Source organism: Polistes fuscatus, unplaced genomic scaffold, assembly GCF_010416935.1.
Source record: "Polistes fuscatus isolate 324 unplaced genomic scaffold, CU_Pfus_HIC Scaffold1, whole genome shotgun sequence".
Lineage (NCBI taxonomy): Eukaryota > Metazoa > Arthropoda > Insecta > Hymenoptera > Vespidae > Polistes > Polistes fuscatus.
The window spans coordinates 17,424,585-17,452,527 of record NW_025112997.1 but is presented as its reverse complement, the minus strand read 5'-3'; the positions used below and the strand labels follow the sequence as shown (position 1 = coordinate 17,452,527).

Sequence of the window (27,943 nt, the reverse complement as noted above, 5' to 3'; positions counted from 1 at the left end):
CGGCAATTGAACGCATACGCGCATACGCGTATAACTTGATTAACGATAATCGAAGTATAGAAGAACGTTACGTTTTTACGCCCATTCCCTGTATAATATCTTATTTGTTTAGGCGACTAATGGCTATCTAATGGCGTCAACAAACATCAAGATTCGAGTTACCGGCAAGCGTTTACGATCGGAAGAAAAGTGGTAAAAGTACCCATTGGAGCGGCCCTTGCGTCGCTCTTTAACGATTATTACCTAATGAAAGTTTTGTAAAAGAAACTAGAAGCGGTAAGCTCAACGCGTTCGACTTTTTACGAACACGCATAAACGAAGAAAGTAACGCGTTTCTAAACAAAAATGCAATTGTATTTCGAAGGATCGAAGATCGCGCGAATCGAGAAAAAGAAAAAAGGATAAGTTGAAAAAAAAAAAAAGAAAAGTCCTTTTTCAAAAGAAAATCATTATTCATTAAAGTCTTAGCCGGAGCGATAGTATTTTATTATACGGTGAACGTTGATTTAGGGATCTCGACGGGGGGGTGCTCAGAGGTACCTACGGTGGCGTATTGTCTCGACGCTCGCCTCACGCTGGGCTTTGTTAGTCCCTCCATTGTCCGATGTACGCCCACCCCCTTACCAGTCGTCCATCCTCCCTTCCAGCCCGTTCGTCCGCGCCGAAGCGAACGCTAAACGCACCTACGCGAGAACCTTTCGATTTTCGGACCCTCCGAAATCTTCCTTTCTAACGATCAATTGTCCGCGTCGCCTAACGGAGAGAGGGAGTAATCATAATAATATTAATAATAAATTATTACCATTTGGAAATTGTTTGTTTAATTGCACGGAGAAAAAGGGAGAAGCGATGGAGTTTGTCTTGGAACGATCGACGTTTTTGCTCTCTTCTTCCATTTCTATGTTGCGCGTATACGTTGGTGGTGTCACGGACAATGGCGGTTCACGGTGCGTAAACCGTATGGACATACTACCCTATGGACATACCCTATGGACGTACCCTATAAACGTACCCTACGCTTGTATCCTGCGAATGTACCCTACCGGAGGGACGAAGGGAGGAGAATGGACGCGTAACATCGTCGAAATGCAGGTGCAGCTCCAATACCCGTTTCAGTGCAACGGTAAATAGCGTAACATTGGCTCTTCGCGTATGAATGCCGTGTTATCACGCGTGAACTGGACATGCGGGACCCCGTAGGTCGAACGAACAATGGGAGAGAGAGCGAGTGTGCGTCATGGTTGTTGCGTCAGGGTTGCGTCGTCGTCGTCGTCGTCGTCGTCGTTGGTCTCCCATGTTCTCTTCATCGACGACGTTGTCCCTTTATCGTCGTCGCATCCTTGTCGCGATATACACGAGCGACTATATAGCAACGTCGACGGCGGCGGTGCTCGAGCATCGAGAATCGAGAGATCCTTGCCAATAATCATCGCTCTCGAGACCTCGATGACGGATTAAACGATCGACGGATTAGCTCCGATGGAATATTTACTTATATTTTCCTAATGAAATAACAATAGTCTTCGATCGATTCTCCTTTGGCGCATACACGTGCGCGCATGTGACATTATATACGTCGCAGCACACAGATACGAATAGTAAAAGAGAAAAAGAAAGATAGAAATTTGTTTATAGAACGATACACATCGCAGAAGTAGTTTCGTCTACGATGCGAAGAGGAAATTGACTTGGAAAAATGTTATAAAAAGTGTAACGACTCGTCCTGTCTCTAGCAGGTTTCGCTTCCACGGAACAGGAAATTGATTTACCTGCGAGCGCGGATTTATCTTCGGCAAGGAAAATAGATCCTCTCTAGACGGGCGCCCGTAACACGCGCACCTCTTTATCCAGCTTTTCCCATCGAGGTTCGCGCAGCAAACATTTTCGCGTGTGCTTAATGCCTCGTATCGACGGGGCGTGCTTCTCTTCCACCCCTACTTCCACCCTCGACACAAGTCCCTTGTTTCACGCTCCGAGAGAAAGGGAAAGAGAAGAGAAGAGAAGAGAAGAGAGAAGAGCAGGCACTTCCCAAATTAATTGCTCCATTACTCAGCATCAGCCTCTCGCGCGTTGCGGCCGACGTAACGACCGAAATTCACGCGTCTTTTCTCTCTCTCCCTCCCCCCTCCCATCTATCTCTTTCTATCTTTACAAATACTGCAAGTACCTTCTTAATAACCTTATAATAAACGTTGTCGTTGCGAGGAATTATTATCGTCTTTGGTAGACGTTCTCCGACAACGTTCCAGACAAAATCTCTACGGAGATTCCGCAAATGAGAGAGAGAGAGAGAGAGAGAGAGGAAATCTCCCGACCCATCATCGGGTTAACGTTCGGATTAAATTAGCCGAGTAACGAAAAGTTTCTTCGAGATTCTCGGTGATATGGTAATCGCGTTTTCTTCCTTTCGAAATGATCCTTCGAGAAGAGTAATCGGCGAAAGGAGAAACGTTCCCGGAACGTTCGTTCGTGCCGTTTCATTTGCCGTTTAAGCTCGAATTCGTAAGTGTTTCGAATACTGCTGATGATACAAAGCCAGTTTTGCTAGGTTCGTGGAATCGCTCTTGTGCGGATGATCTATCTAGTTTCCGCATAGTTTCACGGATCACCGCATCGCGGGTCCTTCGTCGTCCTTTCGCACTCCGACGCGTGTACGCGTACATCATCGTACGCCGATCGCGCCAAACTTGGATTACACTCATTGTCAGTTAGACAAGTAGCAACGTGATACAGACCGATTGTGCCAATCTGTCTTAGTATCTCCTTTCGCCTTTCTCGTCCATCGACTCTCCTTCTACTTCTCGTCTTCTCTTCTCTTCTCTTCTCTTCTCTTCTCTTGTTTCTCAGTCCTTTTGGTATCTCGGAAAATCTACCTTCGAAAGGTTCTTGTAATTAACGACGAAGGAATGTTACCCGATAATAAGTTAACGCGCGGATATAGGTGCTGCTCAATTTTCCCCGTAAAAACGAAAAGCTAAAGCCGTCGTTTTCTTTTTCGAACAAAATGTGCTGCTATCTTATCGTTCTGCTGAGCTTGCGCAACGATAAAGACAGTAATACATTTATGACCTATTTAAAGGATCGTACTCTTTTGTTCGCAGAGAAATTGTCTATCTTTGATAGTTGAATTTGTACGTTCGTTTCTCGACGGATCTTTTCTAAAGTCGAAGATTACGACGGAATTTAGAATGTACGCGTTTTCTATTTCTAGAAGAAGACCCCAAAGATGTCTTTCCATTTTCTAACAAAAATACGACCCTGCCGCGATCGTTTATACCCCGATTTAATACCAGATTAACGAGGCAATTTGCGTCAAAAGAAGGAGGGTCGTTTAATCGTGCGGAGACGGCTAATTTGTCATCGATATCGATACCCATCTACTCGTAATTTCGTACCACCGACGATAATTCGTTTGGTTCATAGATCGGGTAGAATTAGCCACGGTTTCGATGATCGATTCGCGAATCTCATAGATCATCTTTGCTCGATTTTGTAGTTTGTATCGGTGATCGATTCGACTCTTTAATCGTTGGCGATTAATAACACCGCGCGTTTAAAAATTTCATTTGGTCGTACTTGTGAAATATCGAAATGATTTTAATATCGGATTCGTTGCAAAGATCGGATCCAACTTTTATTCCCCGGGGTATCGATCGTTACTAAAATATTTCATTTTTTATCGGGTATGAAATTTTCTCCAGTTTGGGAAAAAGTCATAGGACGGATAGTAACGGTCACGGTTTTTACGTGGTTCGAATGTCGAAAGCTCGACACCGTTGAATAATTAGTCGAGGAACGGCGATTAGCTTTACGTCTATGTACCATCTTAAGAATATAAATGCGAGAAAGATATATTATTCGCGGCTGTTGGCATTGGGGTCTCTTTCCTTGGTCGGTTATCTTTCTCCCGTTGGCTCGATTCCTAGCTCCTTTCGTAGCACGTTCGCGGATGAGCTGGATGAAGCGACCCGAATTCGTATAGTCGGTTTTACGGCCTGTTTTAGATTACACGCTTGAGTTAAAACGCATAGCGAGCTAGAAGCAAAGCTTTATTTTCGGTCGAGTAATACGTCCTTCTAGCTCGCTTTGTTATCCCACTTAGGTTCGCTTCCAACGACAACAACAACAACGGGCATTTCTTTTCTTCCGCGGTTACGATTTCTTTCTTCTTAAGCGTTTTTCGAGAATCGCGGGCAGACCACCCATTCGGTCTAACAACTTGTAAGTTCAGCATTTCGCGGAAGAGGAAGAAGATTTTGTTCCGAAGTGAAACGAGATACGGAGTCTAGGAGCAGGATTTCTCGCTTTTTGATCTTACTTTCTCTTTTTCCATCTTTTACTTCTCCAAACGGATTACCCCCGTCTTCTTTTCCAAGCACTTTTCATGCTATCGCCAGAATTCAAATGTTCGCCGTACGATAACTAACTTGGTTTCTCTATCCAAAGTCTTTTCGTACATGCACGGAGAAAGAGAACGGAGTTATTTTTCCAGGGAAACATTCATCCGTCGTTTCGAGGCGAGTTTAGGGAAAAGCACGGAAATGCCGAGCTCGGCGGCGACGGCATTCGGTGGTGTCGTCAACGAAATGATAAATGCGACGTTTTTACATACCGAGCTAATCCACCAAAAGTTTTTCCTTTCCGACGCAACTTCTACTACTAGTACACGCTGTTACTCCTCGCGCAACCGCAATCAACCAGAGGGAGGGGACGTTCTACGTATTCCATAAGCTCGTTTACCTTGTTTTTTGCCATTGATCCAATCAGGAAGATTTTTCAAACTCGCTTAATACAGCAATTTTTCGCGTACTCGTTTAAGTAAGTACTTTTTAAAGCGCACATTGATTCGATCGAAAACATTTCTATCCAACTCGTTAGCATCGGCAACGAGCGACTTATCGGAAAGTTGTCGCGTAGTTCTCGCGTAGCTGGATGGATTAATACGAGTTAGAGCAAACAAAGGTAGATAACTTTTTGCACGGTTAGTGGTTCTTCGGCTCGAACCATCGCGTACAACACTTTTCTTTGGCAAAGGAGAAAGAGCCAGAGCTCGAGGTCAGATATCGATTTGCCGCGTTGGCACCCTCCGATCCTCCTAAAGCCTCAGGCTTCATACACAGTGCCGAGAAATTGAAAAGATATCCTTCTCTTTTCGAAAGATGAACTCACCCCGAGAAGGCGAACTTTGTCTTCCTTCCTCTCCGGCATCGAAAATCATCTCGCTTCGTCGCTTAACGAGCTTTCAAACGCACACACGCCGATGACAACTTTGCGAATATAAAGACGCAACCGAGTTCATCGTTTCGGTTTGCATTTCATTCGAAACGAGTTCGCGTTAGCCGGCAATCGTGGTTAGCAATTTAAATGCGATCGCTACGCACAAGAACATACTTTTCTAGTTGAACTCTCTCTTTCTGCTCTTGCCTTTACATTCGTTCTACCGTTTTTTGTCAAAAAACGTACCCGATAACATCGATAATTCATCAAAATACGAGAAAATGATTTTCGAGCTGTTTTCCTTTCCTTCGACGGTCGTTGTTTCGCTAGCGTTGGAATTATACGCGGAATCATCGGCTCGAATTATTGTCGAGCCGTAAATATCCTCGAGATTCGGAGGATGCACGTCGAGAGACGTAAGGGCGGCGGTGCTCGAGGATTTAGAGAAGTGTGGAAGCAACGGCTTGGAAATGCCGAAATAAGGGTAACAGGTGCTATCCACCGCGATCCTTGTGTACGTGTCTCTGCGTACAACTCCTCTCTCCATCTATATATCTATTTATGTCGTATATTATATCTCTTCTCGGCCTTGTCACCTTCCGTTTAAACGACTCTTAGTTCGAGTCGTAAAATATAATATTTGAAAAAATGTATTACGCGTTATAAAACTGAAAGAGGACAATTCCGTGCGAAGAATCTCGTAGGGTCTTTCGAAAGAGAGATGCATCGGCTGGCTCGTCGCGCAACAGAAACCTGATGAAATGGACCGAATTGATATACAATTTGGTGCCGTCGAAATTCGTCGTGGCTGACGTATTGGAAATTCCATTTTCCGCGACGCCGATTTGCTGCTGGGACATTTTACTCTCGGTCAAGGTATTTTTCTTTAGTTAACCAAAATCTCTCCCCGACTCCGTGGGTTATTTATTTGCTCACGGATTCATTTCTGATATCTATATCTGTCGAGAATTGTTTCGCTTTTTCGAGATATGCCGATTAATTTGGATCAATAATAAATAATGAAAATGCCGGAATAAAGGAAGCGGCAGCGGCAGCAGCACGGGGTGCGCGCGAGGAAAGATAAACAATAATTTATCCGCGGTCTCTCGCTCACGACGAAGCGAAACGAAAGCCAAAGTGGAAGCGGAAGGAAAGGAAGAAAAAGAACGGTGACAGAAGAACGAACGGATAAATTGATGTGGGAGAATAAGAAGACGGGAAAAGAAGGAAAAATACGATTGGTCGAGAAAAAGAAAGCCGGTTTGCTGTTTTTGGCTCCTTTCCAATTTTTCATGCTGTGTAAGTGGGAGAGCGCGAAAAAAAGATGGAAAAGAATAGATCGGAAAGTACGAAGAAAGAGTTTTAGCGTTCACGCCCGAGCATCGTATTCTCTTTTCCCGATGACGAAAAAGAGATATTATCGTCGGTTGAAATTTCATTTAACGAGAGGAAATCGTTAATCGAACGGAGAACAATAGGAAATAGATCTCGTTCGACTTTGAATTCGATTAGACGATTTAGTTGAAATCGTCGGTCCGAGTTAGTTCTAGAAGGCGTCTTTTAGCAGAAGCTTCTACAGCTGCGCGCGCTCGCACGGCGCTCGAATGCGTTTATGCAAGCTGCGGTAGGAACGAATCGCAAACTCGTCGGAATTGCAAATGCCACACGCCGGGGGTATATTTTAAAACGCGAGTTCTTCCCGATAATAGGTTCGCCGTGGAATTTCGAACGACACGAGTTCTTCTACACCCGCTTAGGAGGAGGATGTTATTGTCTGTCTAGTTGCCGTAAATATGTTTATTTATTTCTACAGAGATACGAGATATTTTCTCCCGGAAACTGTTTTAAGCTGCTTTTCAAGATTCAAGGATTAAGACGCTTTCGTCTTATTTTCCAAGCATCTCTATTATTTCTTCCTTTAATTCGCGCGAGCTTTCGATTCGTATTTTAACGCGAAAAGAAGTTTCCGCTCGAAGCATTAATGTCGCGAAGTTAGGCTCCCTTTGGTAGAGCGACAGCTACTTACTGCGAAAATAGAAAAATTCGTATGGCGTCCGTCGAAACCTTGTGCCAATTTCGAGGCCAAGCGAATTTCTAAGAATCATGTCATTGACGAACGGACGACGAACGGACGACGAGCGTGGTGATTTTGTTTCGTGGAAGAGGGGAGCGAGTCTATTCGTCGGATGGCCGTCGTCTATTATTCACGACAGAGACGAGCTGGATGTTAAGCGGGACGTAATTGTGAATATTTTTGCCGCATCTGTGCTGTCGCTCAAGAACCATGGCCGACGTCCAATTGTCTTTTCGACCAAGCCAACTTCGTAGATAGTTAAAGCCGTCGAACCTATGGCAAAATTGGAAAGCCTGCCGCCTGCGAATTCCTTTTCGACCCAAGTTGCGTGTTCCGCGAATCATAGATTTATCGCAAAGCCCATAGTTGGGGGCATCATCCCTTTCGTCTACGTGGGAAATAAGGGAGCAGCCGGCTGGCTTTTATTCCTTGCCGATCCTCGCGAGGCTCCTCCGCGCGATCATTTTTCTCTTGAAATTTATAGCGTAGCTCTCGAAGAAGAGAAACTTAGTACGCCGCCGTCGTAGATACGTCCTGGATGTTGAAATATTTCTTCAAAAGAGGAGAACGCTTGGCTTTTCCTCCTTGTTCCGAGTGCAAGTCCAACATGAGAGAAACTCGCCAAAAAGTTTCCGACAACGTTTCGTTACTTGTCGCATAGCTCGGGGCTGAATCGTCAGCGTTAAGTCTGTGTAAAAGTCCGAGTTCGTATCCACTTCTCCGATGCTATAGCTCCTACCTATGGCTAATGGGAGAGAGTAGGATACCGAGATAGGTACGACTAACGGAGACAAACTGTGTGTTTGCCTCTTCATTACCCCCGGGTAAATACCAGCCAGTTTTAATTACGGCCTCTACACTGCAACTATATCTCTTCTTGCTTGTTATTTAGTTACGCGCTAGCCTAAGCTATCTAACTTTCTTACCGACGTGGTTAAATAGGGGTTCTGTTCCTTGGAAACGAAATTTCATCTACGTCCGCTAAACGGGCAGCGCGGTTTTCCCATCTTCCGCCATCTCGAACGACGCTTTTTTCTTTTTATTTGCCGCCTTGCCCTTTTCCTACGATACTTGTACGTACGCGACTCGCCCTTATTTTATTTCACGCAATTTCGTTATTTTCGCGTTACTTTGGATCGTTAGACCGAAAGTTGAAACGGTAAAGGTGCGAGATAAATCTCGAAAGACTCGTTTAAAGAACGATCGACGTTACAGGCCGGATCAGTTCGTCCATAAACATTAGATAACGGAAGTGAGAGGTGAAGTGCAAAGGAGGAAAGACGGGGAATTACGAAGATAAAAGGAAGGAGGGGGAAAGGTAGCGAGAAATATTGGTCGAGGGGTGGAACTAGCTCCTCTTATCACGCGATTCTCGACCTTTGTTCTTGCTTACTTTTCAAAGCGAGAACGAGCGGGACGATGGGGGGTGGTCGATGGGGCGGCCGATGGGGCGGCCGATGGGGCGGCCGATGGGGCGGCCGATGGCAGGAAAAAGAAATGGAAGAACATCGGGGGGATGTTATCTCAAAGCTCGGAAAATCCACTTTAATCCGTAAACCGCGCAATGCGAACGACACGACGTTCTCGGCTTGTTTGCTTGTCGAATCGATGAAGTTTCCGAAAGGACCCGAGCGTCGAAGAATTCGTCGTCTCTCGGTAAATGGATTCGAAAAGATCCCTCGCTTTTCTTCCTCTTTTCTTTCCTTTCGGTTCGCAGCCTTCCTCTTGCGAGATCCAAGAGAGAACTTGGAAAGCTCCTAGCTACGCGTGAAATATTACCAAACAGATATTTGATATCGACAGCGGAACGCCTCTCTCTCTCTCTCTCTGTTCTATTTATCTAGGGTTATACAAAAGAAGCTAGCGCAAAAATCTAATCTCCAATCGTATGATTTTTCCACGCGCATTTATTATTAACTCCTTGACTGTATATGGCCTAGAATACTTTTTTCGGTTGGAGATATTTAGAGAAAATAGGATATTTGCAAATAGCATTGGACTCGTCGCGTCGCCATGCACTTCTTCCGTTGGAATCGCAAGCTGTCGCATTGTATCCTACTTCTCCTAGATTTTGATTTTTCTCGAACCTCCCAGTCGTAGGAATTCACCTACGTAGCGTCGAACTGAATAATGCATGCCTTTTACAGCGAGTATGCGACTTGACACGCGCGCTTCAAAACCTATATCCATTCGCGAATATATTCAAGGGCCAACCAATACCCGTACTTCTGCTTACACCTACTTTTCTTTTGCGTTTAATCGTGCGTCCGACAAATCTATCGTACTTATCGAAGACCGATATAACGCGATTTATTCCTATTGAGTAGTATCCATGGGATAATATTATAGGAAACTAAATATAACTCCTTTGTTGCGTAAGAGTGCGTTGCGTTGTCAAGCGATACCGATTGAGATAATCACCTGATGCGCGCTCGTATCGAAACCTCTCAAATATTCTCGAACCGAAAGTAAAGGAAAAGTCGAGAACTCTTATGATCGGGAAGCTTCGAGAAATGAAGCGAGGAAAGAACAAAAGAATGGTAGAGGGGATAATGTATATATATAGACGACTCAAAGGAACAGCGTATGCCTAAGGTCTAATAGTGTTACGGTAATATAAAATATATTTGTTCGTTCGTTCGGTTCGTCTTCAGGACTGTGTCTATGATAAGTGTGTACTTCATGTATTTGAATAAATATAATTATAAATATATTAATAGCTTTCGTTAAATATGTTACAGGAATCGCCATCGACATGAATTGGCATCATTGACGTCATCGGAAGTAAATAAGACAAAGAGCGTCGTGCGTGGATGCACCTATCTAAACGCGTCGAGAGTTACACACGTTCGCCGAGGGGTGCATGAAAACGTAAGGATACTATTTTTCCTTTTTTCATTTTTCTTCTTCCCTCGTTCGTGCTTTCGCTCGCTTCTCGATTTGAATCGGGCTACCGTAATCTCGCGAGTTTGACGAAATTCGAGGCGATTCGGACGATAATTAACGACGACTCTTGTTGTTTTTCGCGGTAGGCAAAATACGTTCCAACGCAGTTACCAAGCTATGAATAAATTTAGAGTAGATTCTTTCCTTAAGAAGGAGAAAATTACAAGTTGTTTTCCATTTGTATCCATTACGCGACGTAGATTTTTTTTACGCGAAGTAGGTTTTTTGCGATGACAGCGATGCGAAATCGTTGGGAAATCGGGAGGAAAGCGCGGATCGCAACGTAAAAGTTAGAACAAAGTATCGTCGAGTAGGTGGTAGGATAAAATGTTGAAGCTCGCAAAAACCTCGCGAGGTAACGGTATAGTATTAGAGGGTGAGCGAGAGTCGCTCAAAAACATTTACGGTGAATCGGATTAACGTGGGTATTTAATCTCGCCCGCGGCTTCCTCGCCGGTGAAATAAAGAGGGACCGAGCGGAAAAACAAAACGGAAATCCTTTGAATAAGTGTGCGTACGAGCGCGTACATGTGTGCGCCTGCCTATATATATAAATACTTTGCAAGACGCCTTCGTTCTTTGTGGATTCCGAATAGTAGGGGGAGAGAGAGGGGTCAACGAAAAAAGGGACGTGAATTCTCTTCGGTGAAATCTCATCTCTTTAATAGAAGAAAGTTTCGCAGCCGTCGCTTCCCTAGAGCTTACGTACTCGAGTATCTGATTTCTGATTGATCGCACTCCAAATGCTCGACTGTATTTGTCCTAACTCAGAGACGTTTTACTACATCTCCCGATATCCGTAGGAAGCTCTTACGATTTTTAATCATTTTAAGAAGAATTCGACATCGAACGCGCGGACACGGGTAATATATTAAAGTCGCAAGATACCAAGGCTGTACTATATATATTTAGAAATGTAATAATATGCGGGATAAGAATTTTATTCGGGTTCCATTAAAATGACGATATTAATTGTCAATGATTTTTTAATCAATTCTAGAAATGTATTCTACGACGATATAGATTTTGTCGAGTTTTATATCGTTTGCAAACAAGTTAAAATAATTCGTTAAAATTCCTTGAAATAAAGTATTTACTTTCAATTGTTCGTTTTATCATTCGGATGAAAGCTTCGTTGGGAGCCGCGTCAACTATTGCTAACGAGCATGTAAAATTAGTCATAAAAATGTTCGTTCAAACCGTTAGCAGTTGAATGACCTAAGGTGAACGCGTTATATTTTACCTCGTACGAGGTGAATCGCTTAATTTATTACGACTTTTTATACATTATTTTAAAATTCGAAAAAGTCGAACAACGCGTTTAAAATGATATCGTTGAAACAAATAAATGTTTAGTTTTCTATCTAAACAGGTTGCATTGACGCGAGTTTGTTCTCTTATATAAAATAGAGACTTGTAACGGGTTACGTGATTCACCACTCCGTATATCTCGAATAAATCTATGAGAGACGAGGGATGACGTTTCGAGATAGCATGGCGATCTTTGGTTTGCCACCCTCTCGCTATTTCTTTTTCTATCTTTCCTTTTTATTTAGGTTCTACAAACACGTTTTTGACGTGGCAGACGTCATTCGCGAAATGTCTTTGCCAATGTATTTGGCCGACACTCGCATATTTTTCTGGCGTATGTAAAACGCGTCGGCAATGCGAGTAGAAGGCGAAAGGCGATTTTCCTTGTCGTTTCTCATAGCAAAGCTATGAGAATATATTTATGGGATTTTCTATATCGCCGTTATTTATATAAAGGGCATCCGATAGATTTGAAATAATAGTAAACTAATAATTTCGTTCGAATCAATGTGGATCTATTCAAATGAAAACAAATTATAATATATAGTAAGTCGGGTATCTTTTGCGCAGATTTTTTTTCGACCCGGCATCATCCGTCTTTGCAATTCTTTTTATCTTAACTCTGTCAATTTTTTCTAACGAAGCGATTATACTTTATTCGAGAGAGTAGAAGCATCGAAGGCTCGCAACGGAGCTTTGCCTCCGGCACATCTTTTTACGTCGATAGTGCAATTCTTTCACGTCATTTGCTCCAAAAGAAATAGCACGAATGCCTCTCTCTCTCTCTCTCTCTCGGTTCTCTTTGGACTAACGTTCAAACGCGATATCTTCTTAATTACCGAAGCTTTTGTAAGCGAAATGAGGCGAAAGCGCATGTTAGAAAGAGAGCGAGTTAAAGAAAAGAAAAGAAGTATAGTGGAAAGGGACAAGAAGAGGTCCGATTCCAAAGCCAAGGGAGGCTCAAGGAAATGTTAGCTCGTAAGGGGCATTTATATGTAAATGGCTCCTTTGCTGCTATAGAGGTCTCGGGACGAGAAGAACGAAGCTAACGACGCTCGATCGCGACCGACCGACCGACCGACCGACCGAGCAAAAGAAAAACGGACCAGAATAGGGCTAGGGGTAGGGTAGGGGACGCCGGAGGAGGAGGAAAGAAAAGGAAAAGCATTTCGTTCGGACTCTGGCCGTTAATTTATTTCGAGCTTTCGCTTGTCTCTTTTTTCTTTGGCCATTTCTCTCTTCCTTTCTTTCTCTCTGTTTTTCTTTATCCGTCTATCCTCTTGCTCGATTTCTCTCGATTTCTCTCGATTTATTCGGTCTCTCGCACACAACAGCGTCGATTTCCTGTCACCGGTTACGCTCTCCTCATCCATCCAAAGTGCCGCAGAAAAGTCCGCAAGTTCTTTCCGCGATCGACTTTCAAATTGCTTTCCCTTTTCGTCGGTCTTAATTACGCTTCAGCCGCAAACAGTCGCTCGCTTTCCCGTTTACGGGCAACGTTCGCGCGCTAAACTTTGCCGGCTTATAAAGAACACGGTAGTAATTCAAGTTTTTGAGGATTCTGGGATTCGTCGCGAAGTCGAAAGTAAATGAGAAGCGCGGATAGACTTTCTATCTTTTTTTTTTCTTCTAATTTCTAAATTCGTAGTTCTCAATGGCCTTTTCGTTGTCGCAGTCGAATGTCACGAATATGTTTGCTCGTCGTGTAAATGCATGTATTAAGACAGGATATATTCACGCGAGCGTTTATGCATATGCGATTGCTCTGGCATTGTCTCTTCGTTTAACGCGAATCAACGGAGAACTTAGCGTAGCCGGCTTAACGCGATTTAGATTGCATTAGCGTTTCGAATACAAGGTGTTATATTGATAATGAACGGAAAACAATATATCGTTATGCTTAAGTTGCGACATAGACTTTCGATTAGTCATTCGAACGAACGAACGAACGAACGAACGAACGAACGAACGAACGAACATTACGAATCTTTTTTCATCGTAGACGATTCTTTGCGCTCTTCCTACGTAATTTTCTATTCGCTTTTCGCTCGACGATTCTCCCTTCCGGCACATCGGAAAATGGAACTCTAAGCCTATAAGCCGCTACCTGTAAGCTTAAAGTACGATGTGTACGCTTCGGGAACACCTGACTGACGTGAATCAACAATTATATTCCCCGTGATGCACGGATATGTGCATTTAATTCGAGCACCCTTGGGTTATCGTCTACGTATCGTTGATGCATGTACGACGAATATCTTATTTCGGACAATTTTAATATGGCTTTTTTACTATTAAAATTGAATTGGCTATTTGAACTTTGGTTTTTGCGTTTTGCTATTTCTCTCGTAGCTTTGCGAATTCGCTGGTAGAAAGATAGACACGTTGCACGGCATGCGATGTTCAAGACAGAAAGGGCAAGAGAACGAGTACCGTCTATTCGAGAGGGAGAGAGAGAAACGCGACACGCACAACGCTTGGTTCCATGTAGCCAATCATTGGAGGATCCTCCCATTCCCTGTTTAATCGTCTCAGCAAGTTAGGCTTCTGCGAGCCGATAATGAATACGTCCCGTAGCGCAGTTAGGTACACATCTGCAACCGAGCATCGCAACGTTATCGCTAACGCGAAGAGGACTGCGAAAAAGCTTTGCTCGAAATATATCCCTTTACGTTTCGGTCTGTCGTCTAATATTCTTCGTATTCCCCTTCTCTCGTTAGCAAATTGCTCTTTTAGAAAATTACGCTGGGTTTTCGACGTTGTTATTATAAACAAAATTTAGTCGATAGTTGGATGCGTGTCGTTTCACGCCTCGGTGATATTTCTCTGCAATTCAGCGGCCATTCGAAATTGATTTTGGTCCACTTTCGAAGATCGGCTCTCGAAATATTATACGCGCGCGTATAACATTCCGCTGCTGATGACGTCATATTGTCCGATATTCCGGACGTTTTACCGATTTATAAACGGGTCGGCTCACCTCGGCGCGCTATTTCAACGCGCGGATACGTGCCTGTATATACCCGCATAGCGATAACGTCGATCCGTTCGTGTCACGCGCCAAGCCGGCTAATAATATTTCCAATGCACGCCCTAATGAAATTATATCTTACCCATCGACTCGATAACTTTATTTTTCGTTTCTCTTTCGCCCCGTTAAAGGGTGTTTCGTTCGCGTTTTACAAAATTAATAACGGCTACGTACAGAATTACGGATATGCCACTGCAATTACTACTGATAAGTTTGTTTTTTATATTTATATCATTGAAAATTGACTCTTTTAGAAAGAGAATGCGATCCCTGATAACGATGCGCAAATGACCAAAATATTCGACGAATGTTGCGTTAAGTAATTTCGTTCGAGTCGAGTAACTTTACCTTGATATTATCTTCGTCGCTAGGATCCTTAACGTTTCCACGACGGACAATCTGGGTAGACATTTTGCTAGGCGAGCACGAAACACGCATATATGCTCCCAGGGGCACGTCAGCTCGATTGGACAAGAATGTCAGGTGGCCACGTCATGGACCACCAACTGTCAGTCAATTTCGTCTATGTAATACTAGCCTCTCCTTTTCTCATTCTGATTATGCCCTCCTAACCGCTGGATTTTACTGACAGATTACGATTTATTATCTGGATTATTAATTGCGTCGCCTTACCGTACCGAAAACGGTTTTACCCGTTTTTTATCCACGAATTTGTTCGCGCGAATGTTCGTCCAATCAAAATATCGCAAATAATACTACGTAGAAGAACGTGTGCGCGAATTCTGTTATTTGCGGTTATTCCATGGTCGTGCCAATTATAAGGGCGGCCAGTGTAAAAGTCAATTTACATTTATTCGTTTCATTTCTTTGTATATCTCTCTTATAGTCGCGTGCCGGCCGGCCGGCCGGCCGGCGTGCCTCGCGTTTCTCTCTATAACTATACACATACGTCTATTTACATCCTCTGTTTCACTTCGACGCGAGCTGCCAATGTTACAGGGCAACAGCCTATTCGGCATTTAAATGTTCTATTCGATATACCAATTTGACCTTTTTTTATCTTCGGAAAGGGCTCACGCGCGCGAACCATTTTCTACGTTAATAATAATCAAACTTGCTTTGCCTTTTTGCTTTGCCTTTTTCCATCTCATTTTTCGGTGGTGGGTTATTTTATTTGAAACGTGCCTCACCTTCGTGCCGCGCCATTCTCGTATTTTCTTTATTTTTGGGGGAGTAAAACGTGATATCGCTTCTTTCCCAAGCAGGGAAATATAACCGCGATAGATATCGAAAAGTTGAAATATTTCATTGTTTTTTTCTTTAACGGATACAAAATTTCATTAAGAATCGTTCGTTATTCGTAAGACGGAGAAATCATTTCCACTACATATTTGAGTGGCGTACCTTTTATTCGTCTATTTATGGATAGATAATCGGTCGAATGAACGGTCGAAGCGGTAGCTAGTAAATTTAACGGGCAGGAGGGAAACGGATTGATTAATGGTACGGACTACCGTGTGGCTTACGGCGAACGAAAAGTTGCCCATTTGCGTTCTAAGAGATAGAGAAGTGCTTTTTTAAATTTCAAAAACGTACCCGAAGCGATGCTATCGGATGACTTTGATCGTTCTTTCAGACCTCTGCTATGGGAAATTCGTAAAAGAAAGGAAGAAGATGTAAAAAGAGCCAAGCTACGGAGAAATCGCTCTTACGCCGGCGAACTCTTACGATTTCTTTTCGGTTTTTCTTCTTCTGTTTCTTCTCCCGCGTGTACTTAACATGATCGAATACGTAAGCAGATTGATGCTAGCATGTTCTTTTCCTACTGCTTTTTTCTTTTTATACCCCTTTCGAACCGGATGGAAATTCTAGATAGAATTCAAGTTTATTCGCGCGAATATTTTACTTCCCTCGGCATATCCTAATATTTTTGTAACTCTCTTTAATTCTCTCTCTCTCTTTCTCAATGTTTTCTTTTTTTGAGAGAGAGAGAGATCTCATAAATCTCCACTTTACGATTAAATCTATATTAAGAAAAATCTCGGGAGAAAAAAATACAATGATTATTTTTGTAAGTAGTATTCGGCTGGATCTTGTTCGTATAAAATATGTTTCTTTGTATTACAAGTAGATATCTTCGATTATTTGAAACTGACAATCGTGCTAGGAATACTTTTGCGACTCGTCGCAACTACCCGTGTAGTTAAACCATATACGAAATTTGTAAATTTTGTTGTTGTTTCCTCTTGGTTTTATTCTTTGTAAAATATTGGATAACGCTTTTAATCGAGTAACCCGATGCTTATCCGCGTAGATAGTAGAGAGAACACTTTTGGAGTTTAACTCTGCGGATCGATCGACCGATTGATGCTTCTCGATCAATAGGTTCACGATACGTGGTTTGCGTTATTCTACGTTGAATTCGCGAGGTGTATTTGGGCCGCACGTGGTTTCAATCGGACACATGCAAGCAGGCAAGCAGGCAGGCAGGCAAGCATGCAGGCAGGCAGGCAGGCAGGCAGGCGTCATTTTCATCGGTGTGCTCGGTCATGGTATAGCGTCATCCTCGAGAGATTCGCTCTGCTCTGCGAACCGTGAATAGGAACGCGTAGGAGCGTGTGTTTTGCCGGTGTAAACACTATCCGAACGGAGCCAGGATATCTCGTAGCCGCGAGCGTTAACGTTTCCCCCGTTATCTCTGTGGAATCGAATGGAACCTCCGACTGTGCACTCCTCGATTTCGGGAATTCATGAGCGAGAGAGCGAAAGGAGAAGAGAAAGAAAACGGTGGGAAGGAAGAAAGACGGGGAAGGTCGTATTCGCTTCCTTACTCGTTCGCGCACACACACACACACACAGAGGCAAATGCAAGCTCGAGGACGAATTCGTCGGGCTCGCCGATGACTGTTCAAATAGACAAACCGTCGTCGGATTTGATTGAAAGCTCGACTTAACGATCCAAGGAGTTCTCCTCGTTACGGTCGCGATGTAACCGAATGTCTGCTTTGCCTAAGTTAACATCCGAGAAATTAGGTCGGATCGCGAATCATATCGATCGGCCACTACGGAATTTTCTTCTAAAAGACAAAATTGGAGAGTTGTTAACTGAGAAAAATGAGAGCGAGTGGAATGGTCAATGGTTAAGCCGTTGCCAAGGGGCCGTTGGAAGGGACTCGAAAGGGAGGAAATTCTGGTGCTTCGGAGCGTGGACAGCATTTACATCATTTAATTTATGACCCTCTCTCTCTCCGTGTCGCGCGCGATCAGTAAGGTTTGCGTGCTCGTTCGCATACACGCGATATAGTTGCCTCGGTGGATATAGGAGCACACCACCACCTAACGCGTACACACTAAAGCGTTCCCGAATAAATTTGCATATGCATGTAACTGTACAAGCCAGGGAATGGAAAGGAATAAGAAGGATGGAGCTCTGCGTAAAAAGTTACGAGAGAAGAACAACGAACGACTCTGCAATTTGAAGATTAACGAAACGTCGAGATATTTCGAGGGAGAAATAACTGCGTCGGACTTGGCTTGTTTTCCCCAGCATCGTTACAACGTTGTCTTGACCGCACGTCGGTCCTTGCTATGACATGGCGCTGACGACTTGGAAGGAACTCCGCAGGATTAACCTGCGAGGAAACTCGAAGGAAACGAACTGTCTTAACCATAACCTGTTACGTATTAACGGGATATTTGGCGTCAGGATTACCGGAACTCAAAGTTTGATTGGCTGAGCTGGAGGTATCAAATTTTGTCGTTGTACGCGAAACTTTGGCTAATTTACGAGAGCGCGTAAAGTACACGTTTCGTTTCTCTAACGGTAAGTGACAGCGTTTATACGACCTACGTATCTTTTCTCGAACTCCCTTTTCTTATTTCATCATTTCTTCTTCTCCTATTTGTTTCGCACATTAATGGCAGCAATTCTTCCGTACCGTCGAAGAAACAAACCCTCTTCTCGTCCGGTTTGCATCTATGTGGCGAAATTGCGCGGGTGGGGCAGAGCCTCGTCGCATGTCCGAACGAAGACGTAACTATTTTAATTACGGAGTTACCTAAAATACAGCTCTCTTTAAGCGCGTGCTAAATGAAGGGGTATCCGCGCCATGAGAGCCCAGCTTCGACGACCGGTATGACCAAAAGAGACCACTTTGGCGTGGCTTCAAATTAAAACATGCAATTACGTCGGAGGAATTTACTTCCAATTAGTTTACAATTACTTTTTAACGTGCCTCCACGATCCTTGCCTGTTACGCTTACAATTTTCAAAATTTAACTTCATCCTCGAACAAAATTCCAAGCGAATTGGACATTGCGATTATAATGATTTTCCACTAATTATTCAAAATTGTTAAAGTAATATTGCAACTGCTATAAGATACAGCTAGCAAAATAATATTACACGAAGGTTTTCAAAATAAGCAATCGCGCAGACTTACCATTAGTATATTATTCGAAATGGTATACGTTGTAGCAGGAATAATTGGTCGAGTTTGTTGCAGAATGTCGAAAGGCAAGAGAAGCTTACGTTGGTGATGGCTCGCGTAGCGAAGCCGCAACTACCGCCGTCCAAGCCGCCCTTGACCTCTTCATGGCGACTTTGGTGAGTATCGTGTAACTTATTTCACTATTTCGGCGGAGGATGGTAAAGGGTTGTTGGGTTGGTAAGAGAGCGGAGGGTGGCGCTATCGACGCGAACATTCATTTGGTCGGGTGTCAGGGCTGCGTTAGGGTTGCGTTAGGGTAGCGTCGCGCTCGTATCGCACCGGACGACTTATCCCCTGCTTTTGTAGCATTGCTTCGATATATATCATTGGCTCGTTTATCGTTGGTCGATAACGCACGCCGACACGCACCTGCGCCAACATTCGTACCGAGGTCGCCTCGCTCTCCTCCTTGCCGCGACGCGCGAAATATTATCTAATTCCTTATTTTGATATAACAAAACGGTCGCAATATTCGCGCGACGTCGGAGTCGTCGTTGCCGCGAGAATTTGTTCTTCTTGTACATACGTTCTTGTACGTACGTTCTTGTACGCCGCGCTGCCGTTCGTTTTCATTAAGAAACCGGACCGTTGCTACCAACTAACTAGTCGTGCTTAGTATTCAGTCCCGCGTCCGTTGCTCGTTAAGTATCAAGGTTTAGCCTTCTCTTCTTGTACCTGGGTCAACCATCCCTGCGTCCTTTTACGCCTACAATATCGCTGATATTTTAACAAAGTACCCACCCAATTAATTTATAACATCGACACTGTGTCTTTCCAACGTTTTTTCGGCCCGAGTTGTCCCCTTCGCAAAGGAAAAATACTCCCAGGATAAGGGGAAGCAAGGCGTAGGGAGTTAAAAATGAGGGAGAGAAAGCTTTGTGCTCGAGCCCGCAACAATGCCGATGGTGCAAGAGCCGCTCTCTCGAGTGATAGTCAAGCTGACTCTTTACAATGGGGTGCACTTTATCAGCCTTTTATCATTTCGCTTTCAAAATAACGACATTCGTCGTGCCCATCGAGTGTCCAAATATTTGATCTCTGCTGGTAAAATTGTTCGCTTTGTCGTTTCGTACGTAAATTATTTGTACAAAATAATACATCTCGCTTTCTCTTCCGTCTATGCGAGATAAATCTATTTCTGTCCGACAATAGAGAAGCAACGAGAAGAACTCGCTGCTTACGTATCTATGTATTTTGCTGCTTTTTCTTTTTTCCTTTGCTCGTCTTTTCTTTGCAACTTGCACTTACTTAGTTTCATCGGTATATCCGTACCGATCCTAAAAAGCGCTCTCTAGTTCTCACGACCGTAAATCCTTTAAGTGTCTCCCTGCTTTTACTAGCCAGCCGTGTTGGACCATAGGAGATACACTCCGTAAATCGAGAGTCGGTATATTTACACGATGGTTGTAGCATTTTTCTTTGCTCGCGTCCCCCTCTCCTCGTCGTATCTTCAATATTCTTTAGCTGGGATAGTAGACCTCTCAGAAGATTAGACGATACTCATCTTTGCGATAAGGTTTTAAAAGAGCGGCCGCTAGAAAAATCTCTTCTTACGATCTAGAAAATAATCTTACCCCGAGATATTCGTCGACCGAGAAAGCCGTGTTTTTCTTCATTTGAAATGATTGCTTTTAATTAAGTAGCAGATTGCTTTCTTAATTTATTAAACGTAGCGGATAAGACGGTTCGATGGATTTCGTCTTTGGAGGATATCGAATTTTGTTAAACGTTCGCGCCTCGGCGAACGGCAAAGCGCGACGTTTTTTCAAAGCTAAAGCTCGTAAGAAGGACAACTTTAGACGTATTTACGTTTTAGTAAGTGGTAACACGGTCGTCTGGTATCATCGACGCACAGGGATTTGCTTGGTAGAAGTTAGTTCGTAGGAGACACGACGTTAGTGGTAGTGACAGCGTCAGCCGTGGTGCCGCCACTACTACCAGCTCAGCCCTCCGGCTTCTTCCTATCCCCGAGCTAGCAGCAAACGCTACCGTCGGTGGCCACTCTGGGTGCCGTGATTGTAATATAGGTCAACGTTTACACAGCTGCTTTAAGCTGGATTTACTGAAGAGCTTTCGCTGTGCCATGCCAACCGGAGCAAACTAGGACGGTAAATATATTTTTTTATTGCAGATTCGTGCTGAGTCCTCTGTATATGTGCTTCTACGTATCCTACAATTCTCGCTCTCTCTCCTCTCTCTCTTTCTTTCTCTTTTTTTGTCTTTTCCTTTCGCTTTCTCTCTCCAGCTTTCATAATTCTCATCATTTACCCTTCGTTTTTTCCTCTCGCTCGACATAAAGATACGTGGCGGATAAATTTGCGCGAGACTCGTTCCACGTTCGGGGTCATATTTTTCTTGTAATACCGAGGAGTTAACCGTTTCGACTTATTGCTTCGCGTTTTTGCTAATTTGTCGAATCATTGGCTCTTTGCTAGTTTTTACGCAAGTGAACGAGATCGTATGTTCGGCTAATTAAATTCGCAAATTAACGCGATTATTTGCTTTATATTGTTTTTCGGGAGAAAATTATTCATACGAAAGATACGTATAAATTCGACGATATTTGCAGATCGGCGTAGCGGGGGGCGGAAAGAGAGATGATAACGAGAGATAGAAATCGAATATATGTACTAACATATATGTGGCGCGCGCGTGTAATTTTATTTAGAAAGCCATATCTAAACGAGTCGTTCGTTCTACGGAAAACTAATCGAATGATTTTCTCTTCCAAATGAGAATTTTAACGATTTACTTACATCCGTCTATATAAACAGCTACGTATTTATATACGGCATAATATATCATCGTAAAAGTTTCGAAGGATAGGAAAAGGAAAGTTGCGTTTCTAAAAAATGATCTGGCATCGTACGGGATCATACGGCAGCATGAAAATTTCATCCTCTTTCCTAACCGTAGATACGACCAAGTTCCGAGAAGGATGAAAGAATAGAGGGAGAACATCTCTACTAGCTTTTCTACTCACAATCAGTCTTCGTGCTTTCTACGGCTTTCCTTTGGCTCGACTAGAAGAAGTGGTACGAGGAGAGGGAGATTTTCTCCTTTTGGAACGCATTGCGCGAGATTCTAACTAGCAAAGTTTCCCAGGAGATATACAAGAATAGGAACGAAAGTAAAGGGTGGGAAAAGACTGAGCAGTTGACAACTTTTTAATCTCCTCGGGAGCCCGTTGGAGCAGCTCGTTGGAGCAGCTCGTTGGAGAAGCTCGTTGTTTCAACAAGGTGAAACTCGTGGTAGTAAATTCGTAGAGTGAATTTCGCTTCAAATCCTAGGGTTCGATTCGTTTTTAATTATACTCGATATTGTCTTTGTCTACACTGTATATAATATTCGCTATCGAAAATATGCAAGACTTAACTAAATATTATTTTCCGTTAGCCGGTGAACGATCAATGATGTAAGAAAAACGATTCTACACATATGTAACTATATACTACGTAGGTATATGGCAATCAGGATTATACGCGTATCCGTTGGTAAATATATAATTCTCCATCGCCCTGGTTTTGCAGTCTCGTCAGGCAACGAACAAAAGTTTGGAACGATTCTCTTTTAGCTTGGTCGTGTTGCGCTTACGTGGACTGCCAGCAGCACTACTACTACTACTACCACTACCACTACTACTACAAGCAGGGTTTCCACCTGTAGGGAATAAGTCGGAAAAATGAAAGGTAGAAATGCGCGAAACGTCGTCGAGAAACATCATCATATTCTCGTTAGCGCAAGCTACCGTGAGATTTGCAAAGAGAAGCGACCGGAATTGGATGCAAAAGCAGGTAACGGAGGGATACAGCGGCGGGAAGAGCAGCGGCGGGAAGAGCAGCGGCGGGAAGAGCAGCGACGACTAAGAGAGTGGAATGGGATTGGCCCGTAGAGGTGTGCGCGGCGAGAAACGTCGTTTCGCCGACTTTCATATTTCCTCTTTTGCTCGGGCAACCAAAGACGCTTGCGAGCAGCTTCTGAGCGGGCGCGCAGACGACGCATGACTTTCAACATTTTTTCGATAATGATCCGAAATGACTTTCGGGGTGCGTTACTCCGTCTATACTCGGTGTACGCATCGATTTGGGTTCGCGTATATATCCGGTATATCGTCGGTAGTGATAATGTTGCGATAAAGCCAACGATTACGAGGGCGCATAAACGATAAACGCGAACACGACGGGGAGATACGTGTGCGTTCGGCTGTTCGTATTCCCTCGCGCGTGCTCGCCACGAAGCCCCGGTCAGACACGATTTACATACCAATTAAAGCGTTCCCTGCCTACCCGAGGCTGAACGCCCTAATAAAATCTACGGAGCACCGGAGCACCCACGGAGTGGGCACATAATAAGTCATTTGCATAAGCCACTCCAAATCGGGCTTAATATTCGCCGGAATCTCATCCTACGAACAAACTTTTTTCTTATCCGCCTTACCGTTTACTTTTATTTTCTCCTACGTACGACAAAAATGACCATAGAAACGGCGCTTATGCACCGAGAAAATACCTAATAAAGTATGGGTACGGTCGGGGATCGCATTCGCGATTCGTCGCGACACCATTTTATGCGCTTTTTTTTCTACAAAGAAAGGATAGGTGGATGGAAATAATCAGGATCGCGTTTTGCTTTGATTTCCGTTCGACTATGCAAACGAGGAAAAATCTTTCTTTGTACATTTTCTCCTTGATTTCGCAGCTGCGGCTATCCGCATGGACGTTATGCAAATGAAACCGAGTATTCCTGTTCGTAGGTTTTCCGAGGGACGATTTACGGGTGGTAATAGCATGCGAAAGGATCCCGAGGCTCGTTCATGTATCATTCATGCGACGGCATCGGTAGGTTATCTGCTTCGACAAAACGCAAAGTAGCACATTTAAGCATTTATTTGCTATTATTTCCTATCTCTCATGGATCTCAAAGGTGGACGTCAACCCTGACGCAACCTTGACGCGTCCCTGGCCGGGGCTCTTTCCTAAATTCTTTTCTCGATTATTCTTTAATCGTCGCACGTCTCAAGTAGAACAACGATTGTTGTTAGAGAAGGACGATAAAAAAGTCGCAGGTCTGGAATAGGTTCGGGACACTTCCCAAGTTACTTTTAGAATCGTTCTAACCTCTTTAATTTACGGTGGTACACCGCCTCGAGGGGAATTAAATATGTTCCAAAGACCGAAATCCGTTTCTAAGGAGGGCGTTGGGTACACACGGCGGTAACTTTCCGATAAGCCGATGGCTGCTTTAACTTTTCTTTGACCAAAAGATTGAATTTCGTTTTCCCTCTCTCTCTCTCTCCGTCACGATCTATCTCATCCTTTTCTCGCTCTTTTTCCTTTTCTTTTTCCGAATCTAACGAAGTCCCTCGAAAGTTTTACCGACAAAATATATGGCTATTGTTATATCGGCATTCAGGACGAAATTTTTTGGGAAAATCATGCTTCATGGCGAACTCGTGTCATTCGTGGAAAAACGGTTACGAGGAAAGAAACGAGGTTAAAGAGAAAAATGCTTTTATACTTGCTCTCGTCTCTTATACTTTTTCTTTCTCAAATGTATTTTTAAAAGGCATTAATCGACTTTTTTAACCGACAACAAATTGATCGCGAAGAAATAAAGAAAAGATTATTTGCGATAAGAGATCGGAAGAGTCCCGGTTTACCTTAATTATGGTACGTTTGTTCCCGCAAATGTAATCGTTGCACAGTAGTCGTGAAACCGGTAAATTTGGAAGAGTACAAAACTTATGTCCTTCGATTGTACTTTTCTATTGGAAAGAGGAGGGTTTTTGAGCTTTCAGAATTTCATTGGCCGTTCCTTTGTGCGAGCCACCAACAATGGCCGTCTGTGCAATTCGACAAGGATTTTCTACCTTTATGTATCTATATTGAAACTTGTTGGGCCGGTATGATAGTAGGAGTATAATGCATAGAAGTGTAATGTGCTCACCACGGATACCAACGTAACGTCGACGTAGTAGGCATCTACGTAGTAAGCGCGTTTTATTGCGTATGAGTACGCTTGCACACATTTAACCTTTTTCAATTTTCTTTTATTCGCTGGTAATGCGTGCTATTCTATTACCCTTCTGGCTGTATGCGCACGGACCTAACGCGCTGTGCAAAATTTAATACGCTTCATACTTACGCTAAACATTAGAAATCTGTTCGAAAATGTGACAGAAGAATCGTCTTTTTGAATGCGTACTTTTGTTCTTTATTTTATCTTGCGAATTTATCGTCGAGCATTCGCGGAGAATATTTTTTGAAAACAACTTGTTTGCCGTGCAGCCAGAAAAGTTCTCTTATTATTTCGATGCTTTTCAATTGCAAATAAAAACGAATTATTTTACTAATTGCAATAATTGAAAATAAAATTCAAATAAAATCATATAGAATAATTAATAGATTTTTCATTTCATTATTGTACTTATTATTGAACTGGAAAGAATGCCGAGCACTTTTTGCTTATCGCAGATATATTGGTGTACCTTTGAAAAGCCTGCGAACCGTAACGGGACTGTTAAATATGGTATCGGAGTTGCACTTTGGGAAGCCACTGTTTCGTTGACAACGTCAGAGAAACGGCGATCGTAAATATTGGCAGGGACGTTATTGAGTCAGGTTCACTTTCAAGCGATCGTTAGTCAGGGGTGCGATAATTAATAATTAAACGAACTTGCCTAAGTGAAGTTCAATTATGATTGTATGAAAAGGCTCTTTAGAAGAGATCGAAATTCTAGTAGGTATGCGAGTGCCATCGCAACTTTTCAAAACTGAGAAAACAATTTTCTTATATGGCACCATCTTGCGTATTCGCGTCTATGAGAGAATTGATTGGAAATGATGAATATCGTATACTCGAAATGTCGCGTCGAGGCTGAGCGTTGTTTAGTCGCAGCGGCTCGATTCGACAAATGGCTCGATAGGGATCGAGATGGTGAAGACGCTTTTGCGAACGCCTCGACGTCTATCGCGTCGATAATACCTACCCGAGTACCATTCTGATGAGTGCTTTCGAGGTGGCCAACGCATTAGAGAAAATCGAAACAGCAAACGCATCGACGAACGACTACAACTTACATATGCGAAAACGATCTTTCGAATGCTGTTATCGCGAACAACAATAGGGAAAAGAACTTTTTGAATTTACGCATTCGGATGGATGCGAAATGCATCCAGACGGGATTAACGGTAGAAACAAAGAAACTCCATTCGAGTTTCTACATCAGTTTACGGATTAACGTTGCACTTGTAACGTTCCAGCTCGAAATGATCCATCGACGACCTTATCGATAACGTTGAAATGCCGTCTAAACGTCAAGATAGCGTCCGACTAATAGAGTAGAATCGAAGTAAATGACTTGCGAGGTAGTGGAAAAAATGAGATTTTCGAGGCCAAGTAAAATCGCTCGGTCGTTAGTCACAGAACTGGACCGCCTTGAAGATACGCTTCAAAGTAGAACGGATTAATCCACTCTGACGTCCGGACAATAAAAGTGCAATTAAATTGCAGATAATATATTATATTCCGAGCGACAAGAAAGGTGAGAGCAAAGAGAGTTAGAGGTGTCGGAGAAGGAAAGTAGAGCTCGTTCCCCGGCACAAAGACAAGACGAGGAGAGAAAAATTAACCCACTTACGGAAGATAATGCCAGGGTAGATCTATTATGCCGAGCTATTCGGTTAGTTCGAAATCGACTATGCTTTCATACGTTTATCGTGCTCCCCGTTTTCGTCGTCGTCGTCGTCGTCGTCTTCTAATAAAGGACACCGCCTATTCTTTCTTTACTCTTTCTTCTCTTCCACTCCTTACGTTCCTGTTTCCGCGTAACAGTCCAGACGACTACTCCCTTTGTATCCTGCAAGAGATACAATTCGGATAGTACTTAACGAGTTATCGGATAGTATTACCCGATGGCACAACGTTCTACTTACGGAGTCTTATAATAGAAATGTTTCTACGATCCCTCATGGATGAAAACGGAGAACGAGAGAGAATAAAAAAAGACGCGCGTTCTTCGTGGTCCATTGTGTTGCTTCATCGATTATGGTCTCTGGTCTGTCGTAATTAGCCAAAGTACTCTCGCGATTTTCTCGTTGAACGTGTTATTTTTCATTCGTTTTTCTTCTAATATAACATCTATCTTTTTTCTTTCCTCCAGAACTAACCTTTCCTATCGCGAAATGCAGTATCGTCGTTTCGCATTAATTCGCAGATGGCAAAATGGAGAGAGATAGGGTGGCGAGGGTAGATGCATCGTATGTATACCGATAACGATTATTAGTGGCTTCGCGTTGCCGATCGATGGACGCACGCTAACGAGAATAACTGTACGATTACGAAGAATGGTTTAATTGGTAGGATGAAAAAAGAAATTTGCGAATAATCTTTAGTCCCGTCGGTGATCATTATACGCTTATTGCTTCATTGTTGGAACAATGTTGATTTTGCGCAAGACAGAGTTTCTCGAGTGGAACGAAAAGAGAAAGAGGAGTTACAAATCGGTTTTTCAAATTCACGGCATCGTGTAATACGTTTTTAAGGTAGGGTGCGATGCGACAGCTTTTATTATAGAACCGGTCGAGGCAAATGCATTCACTCCTGCAGCGTAAATCAAACGCTACAGGCCATTAGGGCAGCCATAACTCGCCGATATCTCGAGGACCGCCAGCTTATTATATCTCGCATATATAATTCGAGCGAGTGTGCGCATCCGCTTCTTTCTCCTCCTCCGCGTAGTCTTTTGTCGCGTATCGAATGCAACGACGTTGCCACTCATCTTTCCTGTAGCATAATCGATAGGGGTCGTTAACGTCTCTAACGAAAACTAATGCAATTCTTTCTCTTTTTCCAATTAAAAGCTCTCATATTTTGACGAATCCGCATTTATCGAATAACTTTTAGAAAATAATG

At 43.3% G+C, this 27,943-nt stretch overlaps 1 protein-coding gene across 1 annotated transcript in view; it reads left to right on the top strand.

Annotated features, from left to right (window-relative positions):
* LOC122515794 overlaps nucleotides 1-27,943 on the top strand; it is a 164,562-nt gene that overhangs the window by 20,032 nt on the left and 116,587 nt on the right. The window contains exon 2 of the mRNA XM_043633252.1: nucleotides 10,033-10,162. Coding sequence (XP_043489187.1) covers nucleotides 10,033-10,162 — 130 coding nt within the window. The remainder of the gene's footprint in view (nucleotides 1-10,032; nucleotides 10,163-27,943) is intronic.